The sequence below is a fragment of the Triplophysa rosa genome, linkage group LG16 (genome assembly GCF_024868665.1).
Source record: "Triplophysa rosa linkage group LG16, Trosa_1v2, whole genome shotgun sequence".
Classification (NCBI taxonomy): domain Eukaryota; kingdom Metazoa; phylum Chordata; class Actinopteri; order Cypriniformes; family Nemacheilidae; genus Triplophysa; species Triplophysa rosa.
Window position 1 is genome coordinate 22,964,749 of NC_079905.1, and position 15,087 is coordinate 22,979,835.

General features: G+C 44.1%; 1 protein-coding gene across 1 annotated transcript in view; it reads left to right on the forward strand.

Annotated features, from left to right (window-relative positions):
* Positions 1-15,087, forward strand: part of LOC130567419 (retinoic acid receptor beta-like) — a 275,560-nt gene that overhangs the window by 81,181 nt on the left and 179,292 nt on the right. Inside the window, exons 2-4 of the mRNA XM_057355499.1 lie at positions 11,819-11,935; positions 12,422-12,583; positions 12,675-12,752. Of these exons, the coding sequence (XP_057211482.1) occupies positions 12,502-12,583; positions 12,675-12,752 (160 nt within the window). The 5' untranslated portion in view covers positions 11,819-11,935; positions 12,422-12,501. The remainder of the gene's footprint in view (positions 1-11,818; positions 11,936-12,421; positions 12,584-12,674; positions 12,753-15,087) is intronic.

Below are 15,087 nucleotides of genomic sequence, written 5' to 3' on the forward strand. Positions count from 1 at the left end.
GACATCACAATAAATCTGTAGTAAAGTGTTTGCATATTCAAACATAATCAAAGATGAAACATGACAACGTTTTATCAGCGATGGAGCTACACACTGTATATTAACATGGCTGATGTTTATATTACTAATGAAAATGTGTTCATCTTGTCATGATTCATTACATTTCATCTACCGCTCAGCTGGAAGAGTGGATATGTGAAGAAGAAGTGTGTGTTAACCAGACGTACACCACCCCAGAAACTGCCATTCAGATGCATTCATCAGATCATATAGACCACCTTCTAACATACTGAATGATTCAAAATAATCACAATACAGGGCTCTAGAGTGCGACCAATTTTGCGACTGTATTTCTCAATGGTGCGACTAAGACAAATCTGAGGTCGCACCGGTGCGACCAGCCGTTCGAGGGAGAAAAAAAGTCTCCGCGACTCTGAAAGTCTCCCTGTGATTCAACAACAGACACACATTAGGCCCATATCGTGGTCTAAACCAATCAGAGATAGTGAAGGGCGGACCCCCCTCTGATTGGCCGTGGTCCAGATTTTCCTGTAAGTGTGTGTACCAGAGGTCGCGTTAACCTAAAATTCTCTGTCATTGACAGATTTTGTTTACCAGTGACGGAAAAATCTGAAGGCCGTCCATCATTTTGACGGATTACAATGAGGGCAATTTGTAACTCCCCGTTTCCCTTCATTAGAGCGTGATATGCTCGCGAAGGGAAGTGCGCGTTTTCACCTGTCATTGTTACTGACTGGACATATGTGATGCGATCTGGGAAAACCCGTCGGATGTCGCGCTGGGACAAGACAGTTCACCTATCAAAGTAAACCACATAACATGAAGAATGAAGGAGTATCAATGCACATTTCCCGCCAGTCCTGTGTAAACTACGGCATGCAAAGTTTTTTATACAATGTTTTCGTGAGATGACAGAGCTCCCCGTCTGCAGCACCGGGAGTTATCCGATCGCAAAACATACAAGGGATGATCAGAAGTCCAGACACTATGCACATGACAAACAAGGTAAAACTTGCTTCACTGCTTATTAGTTGTTGTCCGTAATGTTTGCTAGTTTCCTTGTGTAGTGATAATGGCAGAGCTCTCGTTCTTTAAGTGTGCCCGCACCATTTTCCTTACTTTCGTTTTATTCAAACGGTTTTGTACGGTATTTTTATAGACTTCAACACTGGGAATTTTTTTTTATTAAATTGTTATTAGAGTAAGTCTTTTACCACTGTAAAGTGACTTTTACTTGTGATACTGGACTGTTGTGCTTTTATTTTCATCTCTTAACTTTAAACCCGTTTTCCTCTAAATTCCGTTCCTGAAAATCCTTCAGCCGACCTCAGCCATAACTTTTGTTACATACACAAGGTATGAGCAAAATAAAAACTGATTTGGAAATGGCTTGAATATGGTATCAAAAACTGTAATATATAAATTTGCACCATGTGTTGGGTTAAAACATTAAAACATTAAATAGATGAATATAAACAACAACGGCTTTATTGGGCATTCAGTTGTATTAAAATACAACAAGTTCCGAGTCGCAAGTACAGCGTGATGATGTCACGAACATACTAATTACCACCTAACGCCACCTTGCGGACGGATTATGACGGATTTTTTACGAGCCTGTCAGTCAAAATGACGGACAATAAAAAAGTCTAGCACAACCTCTGGTGTGTACGTGTGAAAATGTGTGTGCTGCAGTCAGACAGAGAGGGGAGGAGCCTATAGGCACGTCAGTTAAACAGAGTGGATGTAGCCGATGAGCGAAGATGAAAAGAACGATTGACAACTTTTTCGTGAATAATGTTAAGTTAAGGCCTGATCCATCCAAAAATCATAAGCAATGCTCTGACACGGAGCCATCAACCTCCCAGGTTATGTCAAGCCCTGGTCCATTTATCTTGACATGTTTTAAGTTTAAGTTATAAAACTCCATAACGACGGCATCCACGATCCAGTGCGCCAGCCTCTGTTTGGAGACAGCCCTCCCTTCTGCTGACCTCCGAAACAGACAAAGAGCTGCTCAGAGCTTCTGGGCTCTGCGTGCGTTCCAAGTAGAGGCGCAGTGCGCGTACTGGACACAACACGGATAGGTTGGGTCTTCCTCCCCGGTGGGGAGTGCCTGCAGGTTCACCACCTGGTCTCTCGGGAGAGTGGTGGGAACTTTGGGCACGTTGCCGGGGCGGGGTCTGAAGATAACGTGAGAATCCCGGGCCCGAGTTCTAGGCAATCTGTGGACACGGAGGGTGCTTGCAGATCACCTACCCTCTTGGAGGTGAGTGCCATCAGGAGAGCCGTCTTTATCGAGAGTGAGAAAGAGCGGCAACTCCAAGAGGCTCGAAGGGTGCGAGGCCTCTTGAGGCCTCCACCTAGGTCGCAAGAGGGTACGGAGCGCGGATAAGGTGGTTGCCTTCTCGCACCCCTTAGGATCCTAATGACCAGGTCGTGCTGTCCCAGAGGCTACCCAGCAACTGGGTCATGATGAGCGGCCGTAGCACATACATTCGCAGTGTGGAGGGGGAGAGGTTACTCCCCAGTCTCTCTTGAGGAAGGGACAGCTCGTTCCCGATCGAGCAACTCCGCGGGTCTTCTCGCCGAGAAGAGCACCAGGACAAGAAGAGGCACCACTTATGGGCGTATAGCCGCCCCGTGGCCGAGGCCCTAGCCTGAGTGATGTCCCAACCAGACCGGGGGTGGGTCACTCAGGATCTCCTCGTCCCGTCTAGACATGGAGTCCAGGTTCTGCCTGGGATACCGTAACATGCCCCTTCCCCTGGGGAAGCAGGATCTTCGCCAGGGGGAGCGGCCAGGGGGGGATTGGCCAGGGGGGGAGTTGTTGTCAGAGCCTTAGCTCTGAGAACCAAGTCCTGGTTAGGCCAAAAGGGGCGTAACTAGTACCACTTGATGCTGCTCTTCCCTGGCCTTGCACAGGACCTGTGCAATGAGGCTCACTGGGTGGAAGGCGTACTTCCGCTTGTCCCGCGGCCAGTTTTGCGCAAGGGCATCCGTGCCGAGGGGTGCCTCGGTCAGGGAGTACCAAAGCGGACAATGGGTGGAGTCCAGGGAGGCAACAGGACCACCTGTGCCTGGCCAAACTGCTCCCAAATGAGCCGGACTGCGCGGGGATGGAGTCGCCACTCTCCGCGAGGCATCGACTGACGAGAGAGCGCAACGGCTGTCTGGTTCAGGATGCCTGGGATGTGTGTGGCTTGCAGGGAACTGATCACCTGCTGACTCCAGAGGAGGAGGCGCCGGGCGAGTCATGTTAGCTGCCGTGAGCGAATGCCACCCTGACAATTGATATACGCCACAGCAGCTGTGCTGTTCGACCGGACCAGCACGTGCTTGTCCTGCACGAGAGGTAGTAGCAAGTAGCACAACCAACAACTCTAGGCAGTTGAAATGCCAACGCAGGCGGGGGCCCGTCCACCGCCTCGACACTGCGTGCCCGTTGCACACGGCACCCCAACCCTGCAGGGAGGCATCCCTAAGGGGACCCCTGTCCGCAAGAAGGTCATGGAACACCAGGGGGTTAGGGTGTGTCGGCAGAAAAACGTGATGACCATACGCCTGCTGCCGGTGTGCCACGCTCTCCAAGGAACCTGACTCTGTAGCCAGTGTTGGAGCGGTCGCATGTGCATCGATAGTTTCAGGGGAAAGTCAGTCGCGCTGTCATGGGGACAGAGTCGAGTTCCATACCGAGAAAGAGGATGCTCTCCACCGGGGAGAGCTTGTTCTTTTCTCAGTTGACCTGTAGCCCCAACCGATCTAGGTGCAGGAGCACCAGGTCCCCGTGTGTACACAACAGATCTCGAGAGTGAGCCAAGATGAGCCAGTCGTCGAGATAGTTTAGTACCCGCACTACTAGTTTAGTAGCTCCTTCCCTGATGCCTCCACGACCTTAGTAAAGACCCGTGGAGACAGGGACAGACCGAAGGGGAGGACCCTGTACTGATATGCCTGTCCCTCGAACGCGAACCGTAGGAACGGCCGATGTCGAGGGAGGATCGAGACATGAAGTACGCATCCTTCAGGTCGATTGCCATGAACCAGTCCTGACACCTGGCGGACGTCAGGATGCACTTCTGCGTGATCATCCTGAAAGGCAGCTATTGTGTAGGTGCCTGTTCAGAACACACAGACCCAAGATAGGGCGCAGCCCCCCCCGCCTTTCTTGGGGACAATGAAGTACAGGCTGTAAAACCCGTTGAACATCTCGGCTGGTGAGACGGGCTCGATCACTCCCTTCGCCAGAAGGGTGGCGACCTCGGCCCGAAGTACGGGAGCATCCTAGCCTCTGACTGAGGTATATCGGATGCCCTGAAACTTGTGGCGTGTGGATCGCGTAGCCGAGATGGATCGTCTTCCCTTTCCAGCCTGACAGTCTGGGAAGCCGGAGCCAGGCTCCCAGAAATGTGACAGGGGGACTAAAGGTTCGATATTTTTCATCGTCCCCCCAGGGGGTGGTTCGATGGCTAGCAGTACGGATTCCTTGCCGGGGGAGGAGATCGGCTCTGCTTTTTTTCCTGCCTGGCGACTGCGCAGCTCAACGCACTGTCTGACTGAGAGTGCTGAGGGCTGGTGTTTATACTCGACATTGCGCTTCGCCGTGATGCAACGTCGTCTTGCCCTTCACCATCGTGCAGAGGGTGGGGGCTGTGATAACCCAGAGAGAGAGGAAACTCTCTTTTTTGAGAGTAAGTGGGCGCTAGCTTCTTCCTGGGCTCGACCCCCCGAGGGAGGGAGCCCGAGAAATTGTCGGAGTCGGATGGCAGTACGTCACCCCCCGATGCTGCAAGAGACATCTCATCATCACTCATCATGTCCGAATACGTGATTGAGGAATAAGACGGTGGGACCATCTCCTGGGGAATGGTCAGACGAGCGAGACGAGGTGCGAACGGTCCGTGAGCCAGTGGCTGGCGGATTATCGCTCACAGTAATCCTCATATCACCCTCGCTGCTTGCCGTAGCGGACGGCAGGGCCGTAGTCACGGAACGGGGAGCAAACGAGGTGGTGGCTGAGTCCCGTGGGAACACAGCCACCCGTGACGCAATGTCTGAATCGTCACTGCCCGCAGTGCGGGCAGGACGTATCCACAACGTCTGCCCCAGCGTACTGGAAGCAGGCATCGTGTCCGTCCCCCTCCTCGATGAGTGTGTTGCACCCATGAGAACAGCGGGACAAGCCACGCTGGAGAAATTTAGCTCTTTTAGAAAGGAAATTTGCTCGAACACCTCCGGAACTGCCGAGACGCCCAGGGGAGAGTCACTGCAGGAAGGGACCGTCCGCTGTACCACGTCGTAGATTCCAGCAGAAAAATGATCACCAAAGATCGTAGAGAAGCTCATCAGATGCGTAGGCTCTGAAGAACAAAAGGTGAATGAATGAGCACGCCGGCTTCCCTTTTATACCCGGACATCCGTGGAGGAGTCCGGCATGCAAATTTCATTCGCCAATTTTCATTGGCCTTTTCTAAATACTCAGAAGATGATAGGTTCTCAAGACAAACCCCATTCTGTCGGTTCGACACAACGTTGAGAGACCGACAGAAAGGGAACTGCCGTGTTAAATGCGATGCGGTCGAAAATTTGGGTGCACCTAACTTTTGTGCTGGTGCACCTAAGAAAAAAAGTTAGGTGCACCAGTGCAACCAGTGCAAAAAGTTAGTCTAGAGCCCTGAAATATTATACTGCTACATTGAATATATGAATGTATATCCAGGTAAACATTACTGAGAAATCATTAGTCTTTTTAGTTTATCAGATGAAATGTTGTGGTGAAATGTGTCTGAAAGGCCTTATTTATTTACACTTAAACTCTGTTTCATCTCATGATCAAACCATAATAAACAGACAGAGAATCACTTATCAGAAGTGTGATTTGTTCAACTGAGGCCAGAGCACAGGGGATGTACTGAAGAGAGAGATCCAGAGTTCTTCACTATCTAGGGTGTGTTAATGATGACATGTGCTTACACATCACTTTAAGTGCACCCTCACTGCAGATTAGAGCATTATGAGCGTCATTATCCTGACACGCTTTATAACACAGTTTAACTGCACGATTTACTACAGGAGCACATCTCCTTCCATTCGCCTGCATGAAGAGAGAGAGAGCAAAGTCAATGTCATTGACACATAGTGTCAGAACAACAGACCAAAAAAGTGTCTTGATGGTTACCACAGGAAATAATTTCAACTCGCAAAAGAAACAAACATGTGTAATGCACATTCAATGGTACCGTAGAGCAGTGGTTCTCAAACTAGGGGCCCCAAGATAGACCCGGGGGGAGGCCACAGATGTCGTGGCAATTTATGAAATATTGAAATTCATAAATATCATACATTTTATACAATGAAACAAAAGAACGAAAGACCACCAGCCAAAAGAATTTATGTTCCAGCATTGTATAACTGAATATGTTTTTGTTTGATTAAAATGACAAGATTATAAGGCTTTATTTGGAGGGTGGGATGCGCTCTACACAAAGGGGGCCTTGTGTTGCAGGTAGTCCACTGCAGTTGCAAGCAAGGCTAATGTGAGACTGGAAGATGTTCCTGTATGTCTGCAAGACTGTCTTGTACTGTTTTTTGTCGGTGCCAAAATTGTGCAAATGTTTCAAAGGAAACAGAGGAAAGAGCAACATGGGATGATGGCTCCGATGATAGTGATGATAGTGATGAGTAAAGATGTGCTGTGCATTATCTTAAAATTATTTTCAGTTGTAATTAATCTGTTGTGGAATCTGTCATTCCTTCATTTTTGGCATTATTCATAATTAAGGGGGGTGTGGTCGCATTTTGAGTCATTTCAGCCAACTTGGGCCAAAGTGTGCTGCTTCTTTATGTTTCTGTGATTACGCAGTACCTACTGAACATTTTGATGTATAATAAATCACAGTTTTGCTAAAATTACAATGTGTATGTTTAATTTTGTTTGGTGCCAATCCATGAAGTGAAGCATATTTTCTACAAATTTGCCATATTTTATGGTCTACATTCACACTTGAGTATTTAATGCACCAAAACCTTTCTCAAATGTTTAGGTACATGTGTAAAGGTCAGTTTGAGAGAGATTTTGTATTGCTAAAATGAATATAAATAAAGTTATAAGCAAAACCAGCAGCATAAGATTTTCATTTTTTTGTATTCACAATTATACACATTTATGGATCGTGACAAAAAACTGCCGGATATTTTGCAAAAGGGTGTTGGCTATGCAACAATGCATTTAAAAAGTAGTGCCCAGGCGTGGGAACGAAAATCAATTTCTAGCCACTTTTTCCTAGTTTACCTTATGGCCTATTACAATGGAAAAGTTTGAGAACCACTGCCGTAGAGCACCTGGGATAGTGGAAACTGAGGAAAAATCCAGTTCCCACAGAAATTATTATTATTAACACCTGAACAGATCTCCCAAAGAAGACTTTTACAATTTCACAGAATAAACACAAAACATTCATTAATTAAATAAATTATTTTTCCATTTAAACGGCCAGTTGTGGTTAGATGTTGAGGTTGAGGACCACATTCTTGCTTTTCTCTATCAATAAGGGTTGGGAAGGGGGACCACACAGGGGACAGGGAACCCCCCAGGAACACAAAAATGAAATCCCTGCAAACACTAAAAACGGAATGATTTGAACAGCTTGTCATGCTAATTTTCACAGTGTGTCTTTAGTAAATACAGACAGTAGTTTTCTTTTACGCCAAAAGAGTAGTTTGCGCTGCTGCAGGCTGTTAGTCAATCTGGTCCTGTAACGTGAAAGTGATCCTATCAAACTTTAATATATTTGTGGTGATTCAAATGAGCTACTGGTTCCTAAATAGCGTGAACACCTTAAAACCTGTTTTTAAAGTTGGGGTAACATGCTATGTCATGCATTCTGACTTCTTTACACTGTTAAAAATGTTGCATCTCAAAGATCGATAGCATATATTTAGTTTGGCGGAATGAAACTGTTCTGGGCAACTCTCTGCCCGTCCATGCAGCCTTGCATGGACATAGCAGGAGCGCAGCAATACATGTCCCCCCCTGGGGAACCAGAACAGTTCCTGATGCGTAACAGGATTAAATGAAACAGATAAGAAGATACAGGCAGATAAGAGGAGATGGGGATAGAGGTGGGTTTTAAGTGCTACACAATTAACAGCTGATAAGGAGCAAAGAAATGCAACTTAAATAGGACGCAGTCTAGTGTGTGTTGTATGACTATTGGTTAACGTTGATTAGCTGCACCTGATGTGATCAGTTGATGCAAGCTGAACTCGCGTGACCTGCCAGAACTAACGCTGAAAGGGTTAAACTAGCAGTAAGCTGGCAGGGGAAGCGTACACCCTACAACAATTAGTACCGGAGTTACATGAGCAAGTTGTTAAGGAGCCAAATGGGTGAAACGAGCAGTAAGCTGGCAGGGGAAGCGTACACCCTAGTCCCACGTAGTCAGACGTACATACTGAAAATTCTCAAAAGTGCACTATAGGTACCCGGACGATGCACTCATTCGACGAAAATATGGAGTGTGGAACTCTGGACACTCAACGGTTGCAGTTCACTTATGTGGCAGAAGGGAGGCTGACACAGCTAGGTCTGGGAACTTTCGCTGCTTCTTTGGCCAAGGCCCGCCCAAGAGGCCATATGACTGACAGGAAAAGAACCAAATCACATTTCGTTTTGTGCCACGTCATGTTTAGAGGCGTGGAATGTCCCCGCAGTATCAGACCGGTGTACATTCATGTGCGTGTCAAAGATAACCAGCAACAACAATTATAAGTTTATGCAGTTAACCTGGAATAATTTTACGAATTAAGCGTTTAGTCGATCGTGATGAGTTCCTATTGCAACCTTTTAAAACCTTAGATCAGACAGCTCGTGTTGTTCCCAGGCGGACCGTAAAAAACGTGACGCGCACGTCTCCCGGAATCCTGTAAAATTCAGCCAATCAGATGACGATTTTGAACGTGCCGAAGTGTTCCCAAGAAAGTGTGCCTTGCATCAGATGTTTAGCCAACTGTCTGTGAGGCTGTGCACATCCTACAACAAACAGGACTAGACTGTTATGAGCAAATAACATATAGCATATATAATGAGCACATAATTGATAACGAGACAAATGGGTAAACTAGCAGTTAGCTGACAAGCGTACACCCTGCAACAAATAGCACCCGAGTTGAATGAGCAAGTGTTAACAAGCAGATATACATTGTATTATGTACAATTTTGACTATATAGCTTACCCCTACATCAGCTCTCACTATCATGATCGCATACGATTAAAGGACTTACCTACAATGCTTGCAGAAGGATCACACGATTTACCTGAACACACTTTTAATTGTATACACTCGACATGCATGAACTCGGCAGCAGAGAACTCCCTCCGTATGCGCCTCGTATATTAAATGTACGGTGTGGGAAATGTATCCCCTTACATCCCTTCTCAGGGTGGTAAATGAGGTACGGTTTATGTGAACCGCTTGAAATGACTTGCGGAATTTTGACAACCCTGTTGATGAGGTTAAGCAAGCAGAGCGCAAACAGCAGCACTTGATGAGAAACACGGAGAATGAGAGTGTCACCCAAAGTTCACTATGGTGGATTCGAACGGTACGCGGCTATCGTGATTGTCTAGTTCATTTTCAAGGGCAAACGGTAGGGTAGGCGGCAAAACGCGGGCAATTTCGCTGGCGCAGTGGATGCGATTCCACCGCTCATGTGAATAACGCGAAACACTGTTGTGACTTATTCTGCAAGCGTCTATGTGCCAATTACAATAAACTTACTTCTGGCTCGCAATGTCTGATACACGGTGTTTGCGTTGTGCAGACAAGAGAAGTAGATCTCGCACTTAATCACTGATCAGGTACGTCCTGCTCTTACGTAGACTCTAACGACTGCGCGCGTTATTTTGAGCGAGACGTAAGCGGAACAACATGCAATGTATAGCTAAATGCATAAAACAGACAGTTCACTCTTGGAAGTACCGTAATATTTGCATTCTCCGGTGAGCTTAATACGGTCAGCTCACTGCCTCTTGCTTAAAGGAACAGACGCCGAGAGAAAAGCACCCGTGCTGGCAGCGAGATCAACACTCGCGCACAGTAGTAGCGATGGTGGAGGTAAAGCTATCCAACTATCCATGACTGCAATAGCGCGTTGCACATCCGAACAACTAGTGAGCGTATAGAGTGAAGTAGTTCGTAAACGAGGGCTTAAAACCCATGCTGCTTACATACACCTGGATGAGCGGCAACAGCGTGTTGCATATATTTCCAAACAACTTCCGAGCACAGACCAGGCGATCGTGGATGGCGATACCTTTCAAGTGCAACACGATTAACAGCTGATAAAGAGCAAAGAAATGCAACTTAAATAGGACGCAGTCTAGTGTGTGTTGTATGACTATTGGTTAACGTTGATTAGCTGCACTTGATGAGATCAGTTGATGCAAGCTGAACTCACATGACCTGCCAGAACTAACGCTACGCTTGATTTTTATTATTTTTGGTGGAAAAAAATGTACTCTAAAGATTTATCAAAAATGACAATTGAGTGTATCGAGGTGCCTCAAGTGTCATCCACAAAATTCCTGGGAGTTTTTGTTGATGAGAGGTTGAGTTGGAAGGTATAATAGGGAGGGTCAGGCACCTAGTTACTACAGAGTGTCTTCGTACACCTTTATTATAGTTTAATTTATCCATATCTTTCTTAACATAGTAACATAGTTTGGGCAAGTACTTTTCCTTCTATTCTTGGAAAACTTTTCATTTTTCAGAAACGTTTTGTTAGGATGGCATATGCCTCATCTGCTCCTCTATTTCATAAACTTCGGGTTCTTACAATTTATGATATTAATGTTTATCAAACATGCATTTTCATTTATAAGATATATTCAAGTCAAGGAAATATTCCTGAACAATTTAAGATTTTTTTTAAAGTAAACTCACAGGTTCACGGTCATTTACTCGTCAATTTTCATATTTTAATATTCCTAAATATGTTACTTGTAGAGGACAATACTCTATTAGATTTAGGGGTATTAAATTATGGAATGGTTTATCCCATTTGGCTAAAAAATGATTTTCTTTATCATGTTACAAAAAATATTTAAAGGATAATCTTTTGGATGCTCTGTAAAAAAAGTGTTTCTTATTTGATTTCTGGTGCACAAAAAAATAGTTTTTTAAAATAGTTTTTTAGTTTTGTACATTCTGGGTGTTTTTTTGTTTGTTTTGTTTTCTGTGGTGTATATTGTTTTGGGGTTTTGATATAATTATATTACGTAATTAGGCTTGTTTACTTAGGTGGAGGCTTTAGATAAGCCCTTTGGGGGGGTTTTTGCCTCTCCCTGCACAATATTGTTGTACTTTCTGTTTTTATTTTTTTAAAACTTAATATAAAATATTGATATATAATTTTACATTGTGCAAAAATAAACTAAACTAAAACTAAACTAAACTGACTTCTTTACACTGTTAAAAATGCTGGCTTCTCATGCTCAACATGGTCAAATTGTTCAAAAGAGAGGTGGACATATGACGTAGTATTTCTGTGCTTGATACACTCCGCCAGCACTCCAACTTGTTTCAGAAAGTTTTTTATAAGTCTGGATCCCTGTTTCGCAGGGATCCTATTCCTTTTATTGGCTATTTTTCCGGAAAAGCACACCCACGCATCATCCACCGAGCAAAAGAGCACGCCCATGCGCTAACGTGAGAGAAAGAGCACGCCCACGCGTCACGCCCATCAATGCCGCTTCACTCGGCTGACGGAAGTTTATCTGTGTTTGTTTGTTCACAGCATTTCAGTGATGGATGTTATATAAACGGTGGATGTAACGCTGGATTTGGAGATGGTTTGAAACTGATAGATGGAGCGGTCGCGGCGCTAAAAGATGCTGGACATGAACTGCATGCGGTAAGTCAAACTGAGTCACATGTCTGTGTTTTGTTGGCAATGGGCATGTACGTGCATAATGTCAACAAGACGAAGGGATTAATGTGATGATGTGTTATGTGCTCGTGCTGTAGTTCCGCCCCCCCGCCTGCCTCCAGCAGCTCATCTCTTTCTGGAAATAATGGTACAGCTGTATCCGTCTTTTATACATTTGATCAAACTAAATACTCTTCGAAGATGCGAAGTTTGCAATACTACTGTATAGGCACTCAAGATTACTATGAGATTGACAGAAACTGCATATGTTACAGTCTTTAAATGATGTCTTTGAGTTTTGTACCATATTCATGTTTATCTCAGCCCATGATTTGAGCTTGAATGGTGGAATTGAATTGATTACACAGAGCTTTAATAGCAATTTTAACATTATGTTAAAAGAATCAGCTACTGACAAAATGCGTAAATGTAAATGTACTGATATTGACCAAAAACCTGGATGTGTTTCAGATAAATGGAGGACTGGACTCATGTGGACTGGAGTGTCACTGTGACTGGTGTCCCTCGGGCACAGTAAGAGCATCCTGAGGATGGAGTTAAAGAAACACGATGTGTTTGCTGTGCAGAGAAGCGAACACAGATCTTTTTATTCACCTGTGAGGAATGAAGAGGGTGAGCTGAAGCCTGGCGTCGTGCTGTAGTTCCACTCTGGTCCAGATGAGGCGCTACAGGGCGGGAGTTTACCCCTTTCTCTTTCCATCAGTCATCAGCTCTCTGAACCTGCCTTCACCAAAACAGACCCTCAATGTCCCCGGCGCTGGAGGATGCCCATCCCCTGTGGGTAAGACATACGTCTCTTTATTTCTGGGCTTGTTAGACACGCGTGTGGAAGCAAAACGTTTTCCATCCCACACTATGGCCAAGGTTTGCACCAGGAAATGAATGACTGACAGCTTAATGTTTTAGGACGTCTTTATGCTTGGAAGTAAAGAGACTAAGTTGGAATATTTCATATTAAAGCAAAGTTAAATATCACACACTTTCTGCAGAATGAGTCATATTTGAGTTCAGCAAAAACGTGACAGCAAAACTGATTAACATTTCTGGCACACTCTTTTCTTTCATGAAGTGATTCTTCAGTGTATGAAGTGGATTTACTGCTGTTAGGGAATAACTCTCATTATTAGGTCTAATGTGGCTGATCTGAGGCTTAAGCAGGACTTTATTCACCACAGTAATTGTCAGATGAGTTCTGTCCACCACTTGACGTTCAGCTCAAATGAAGTTCTCTTTCTGAGGGATTTTATTGGCTGAAGAAGCGAGCACTATTGAGAGTGTGTTGTCACAGCATGTTTGCAGATGAATGAAATGAAGATGCTTGCAAGACAGGGGCTTATAATATGAATCGCAATATGAAGCTGTTGGATTATAAATAATTCATATTCAGACATGCACTCAGCAGATATTGGACACGATTCTTATCACTGACAAAACTTCTGCTGCTTTCTTTATTTCACCACATGCAATGTATTGATTTATCTGACTGGACAGTTTAACAGATCAGACACTGTAAATGCACGAATAAGCTTCTTAGTGTCCGAAACAGAAAGCATTTGTCAGAATTTTGAAGAATGCTGAGAAACAAACAATGAGAATGTCAATATCACGACAGATTGCTATGTAACATAATGCCCAGAGTCATAACTGTAGAAGATTGTAGGACGGTTTGACCATCTAGAGATTAAAGATTATATTCTACTCTTATATATAGAGTTTTTTTGTGTAATAACCAGTACCCCACAGTCTTTAAATATCATTAATTTAGTAGATATCACCAGGTTCTGAGGAAATGTAATGTTCCTAAAGGAAGCGTGTACAAATAGAAAAGCATGGGGCCTAAGACTGATCCCTGTGGCACTCAATATTTGACCTGAGATGTGTTTTACTCGCACATACAGACCTAATTACGTACATACTGTAGAACACCAGTGATGATTAAATTCCAAGAATGTGTTTTGTGTGAATGCTTACTCTAGTTTTTGAAATTTCATAGAATCAAATATAATATTTAAACCAGTGGTTCTCAAACCGGGGGCCCCAAGATGGTTGCAGGGGGGCCACAGACTTTGTGGCATTTTATGACATATAGAAATGTATTATACATTTTGTGTAATCAAACATCAGAAAAAGAAGACCACCAACCAAAAGAATAGATGTTTCAGCATTGTATAACTGAATATGTTTTTTGTTTAATTCAAATTTTAAGTTCAAGATTATAAGTCTTTATTTGGGCGGCCGCAAAGCAAAAAAGTTTGAGAACCACTGATTTAAACAATATTAAGTGATCACATAATTTCTCATTAACTTTTGGAACAACTGATCCCCACCACTTGCCGTACTAGTTCTGTTTAGACTGCCCGCACACTTGCTGATCCATGCCAACAATGACGATGACTGTACAGTAGTATGAATTCTTTGCTTGTTATTATATTGTTTGGATTGATAGTTGTTTAGATGTACTTTCAGGTTTATGTGAATTCTGCTAAAGACTAGTTTGAAGTGCTGTGTTTAGTCTTTATATTATTAATGCAGAGTAATCTTATTTTGAATGGATTTAGCTGTAGTATACTTCAGTGTGTGATATGGCCAAAATCATACTGTATGAGTGCTCATCTACAGTATATTATAAGCTCTTGTTTGTAAATGTAGTGTTTGTGTGAGTCTGAAGTGAATGTGTTTCTCACCTCTGACAGGAATCCTGCAGTCATCTTAGAGCTCTTATAGTTTATATTTCATACATCAGACCGTTGAGGATGGAGATGAGCTGTACCTGTTAATCTCACCTCTCAATGACCTCTCTGCATCCATCCATCCATCTATCTGTCTATCTATCATACAGCTTAATAAGACTTGGACCGTAGTGCAGGAGTTACAGTGTATGAAGTTCTTTATTCATAAGTTTTGTGTTGTGGAGCTTTAAAGACCTTAAAAGTAAGTGCTTAAAACTGTAACGTGTTGGTGGTGTACAAAACAAAACATTATGAGAATGATACATTCTTTAAATCCACGTTAATAATAGGCAGCGGCTATTTACACTAAGTGTAAATAGTAGTAAGTTCTGTTTACACCAAGTGAAAATAGCTGTAGGGCCTATTTTCTTTGGATTAAGTAGAAAT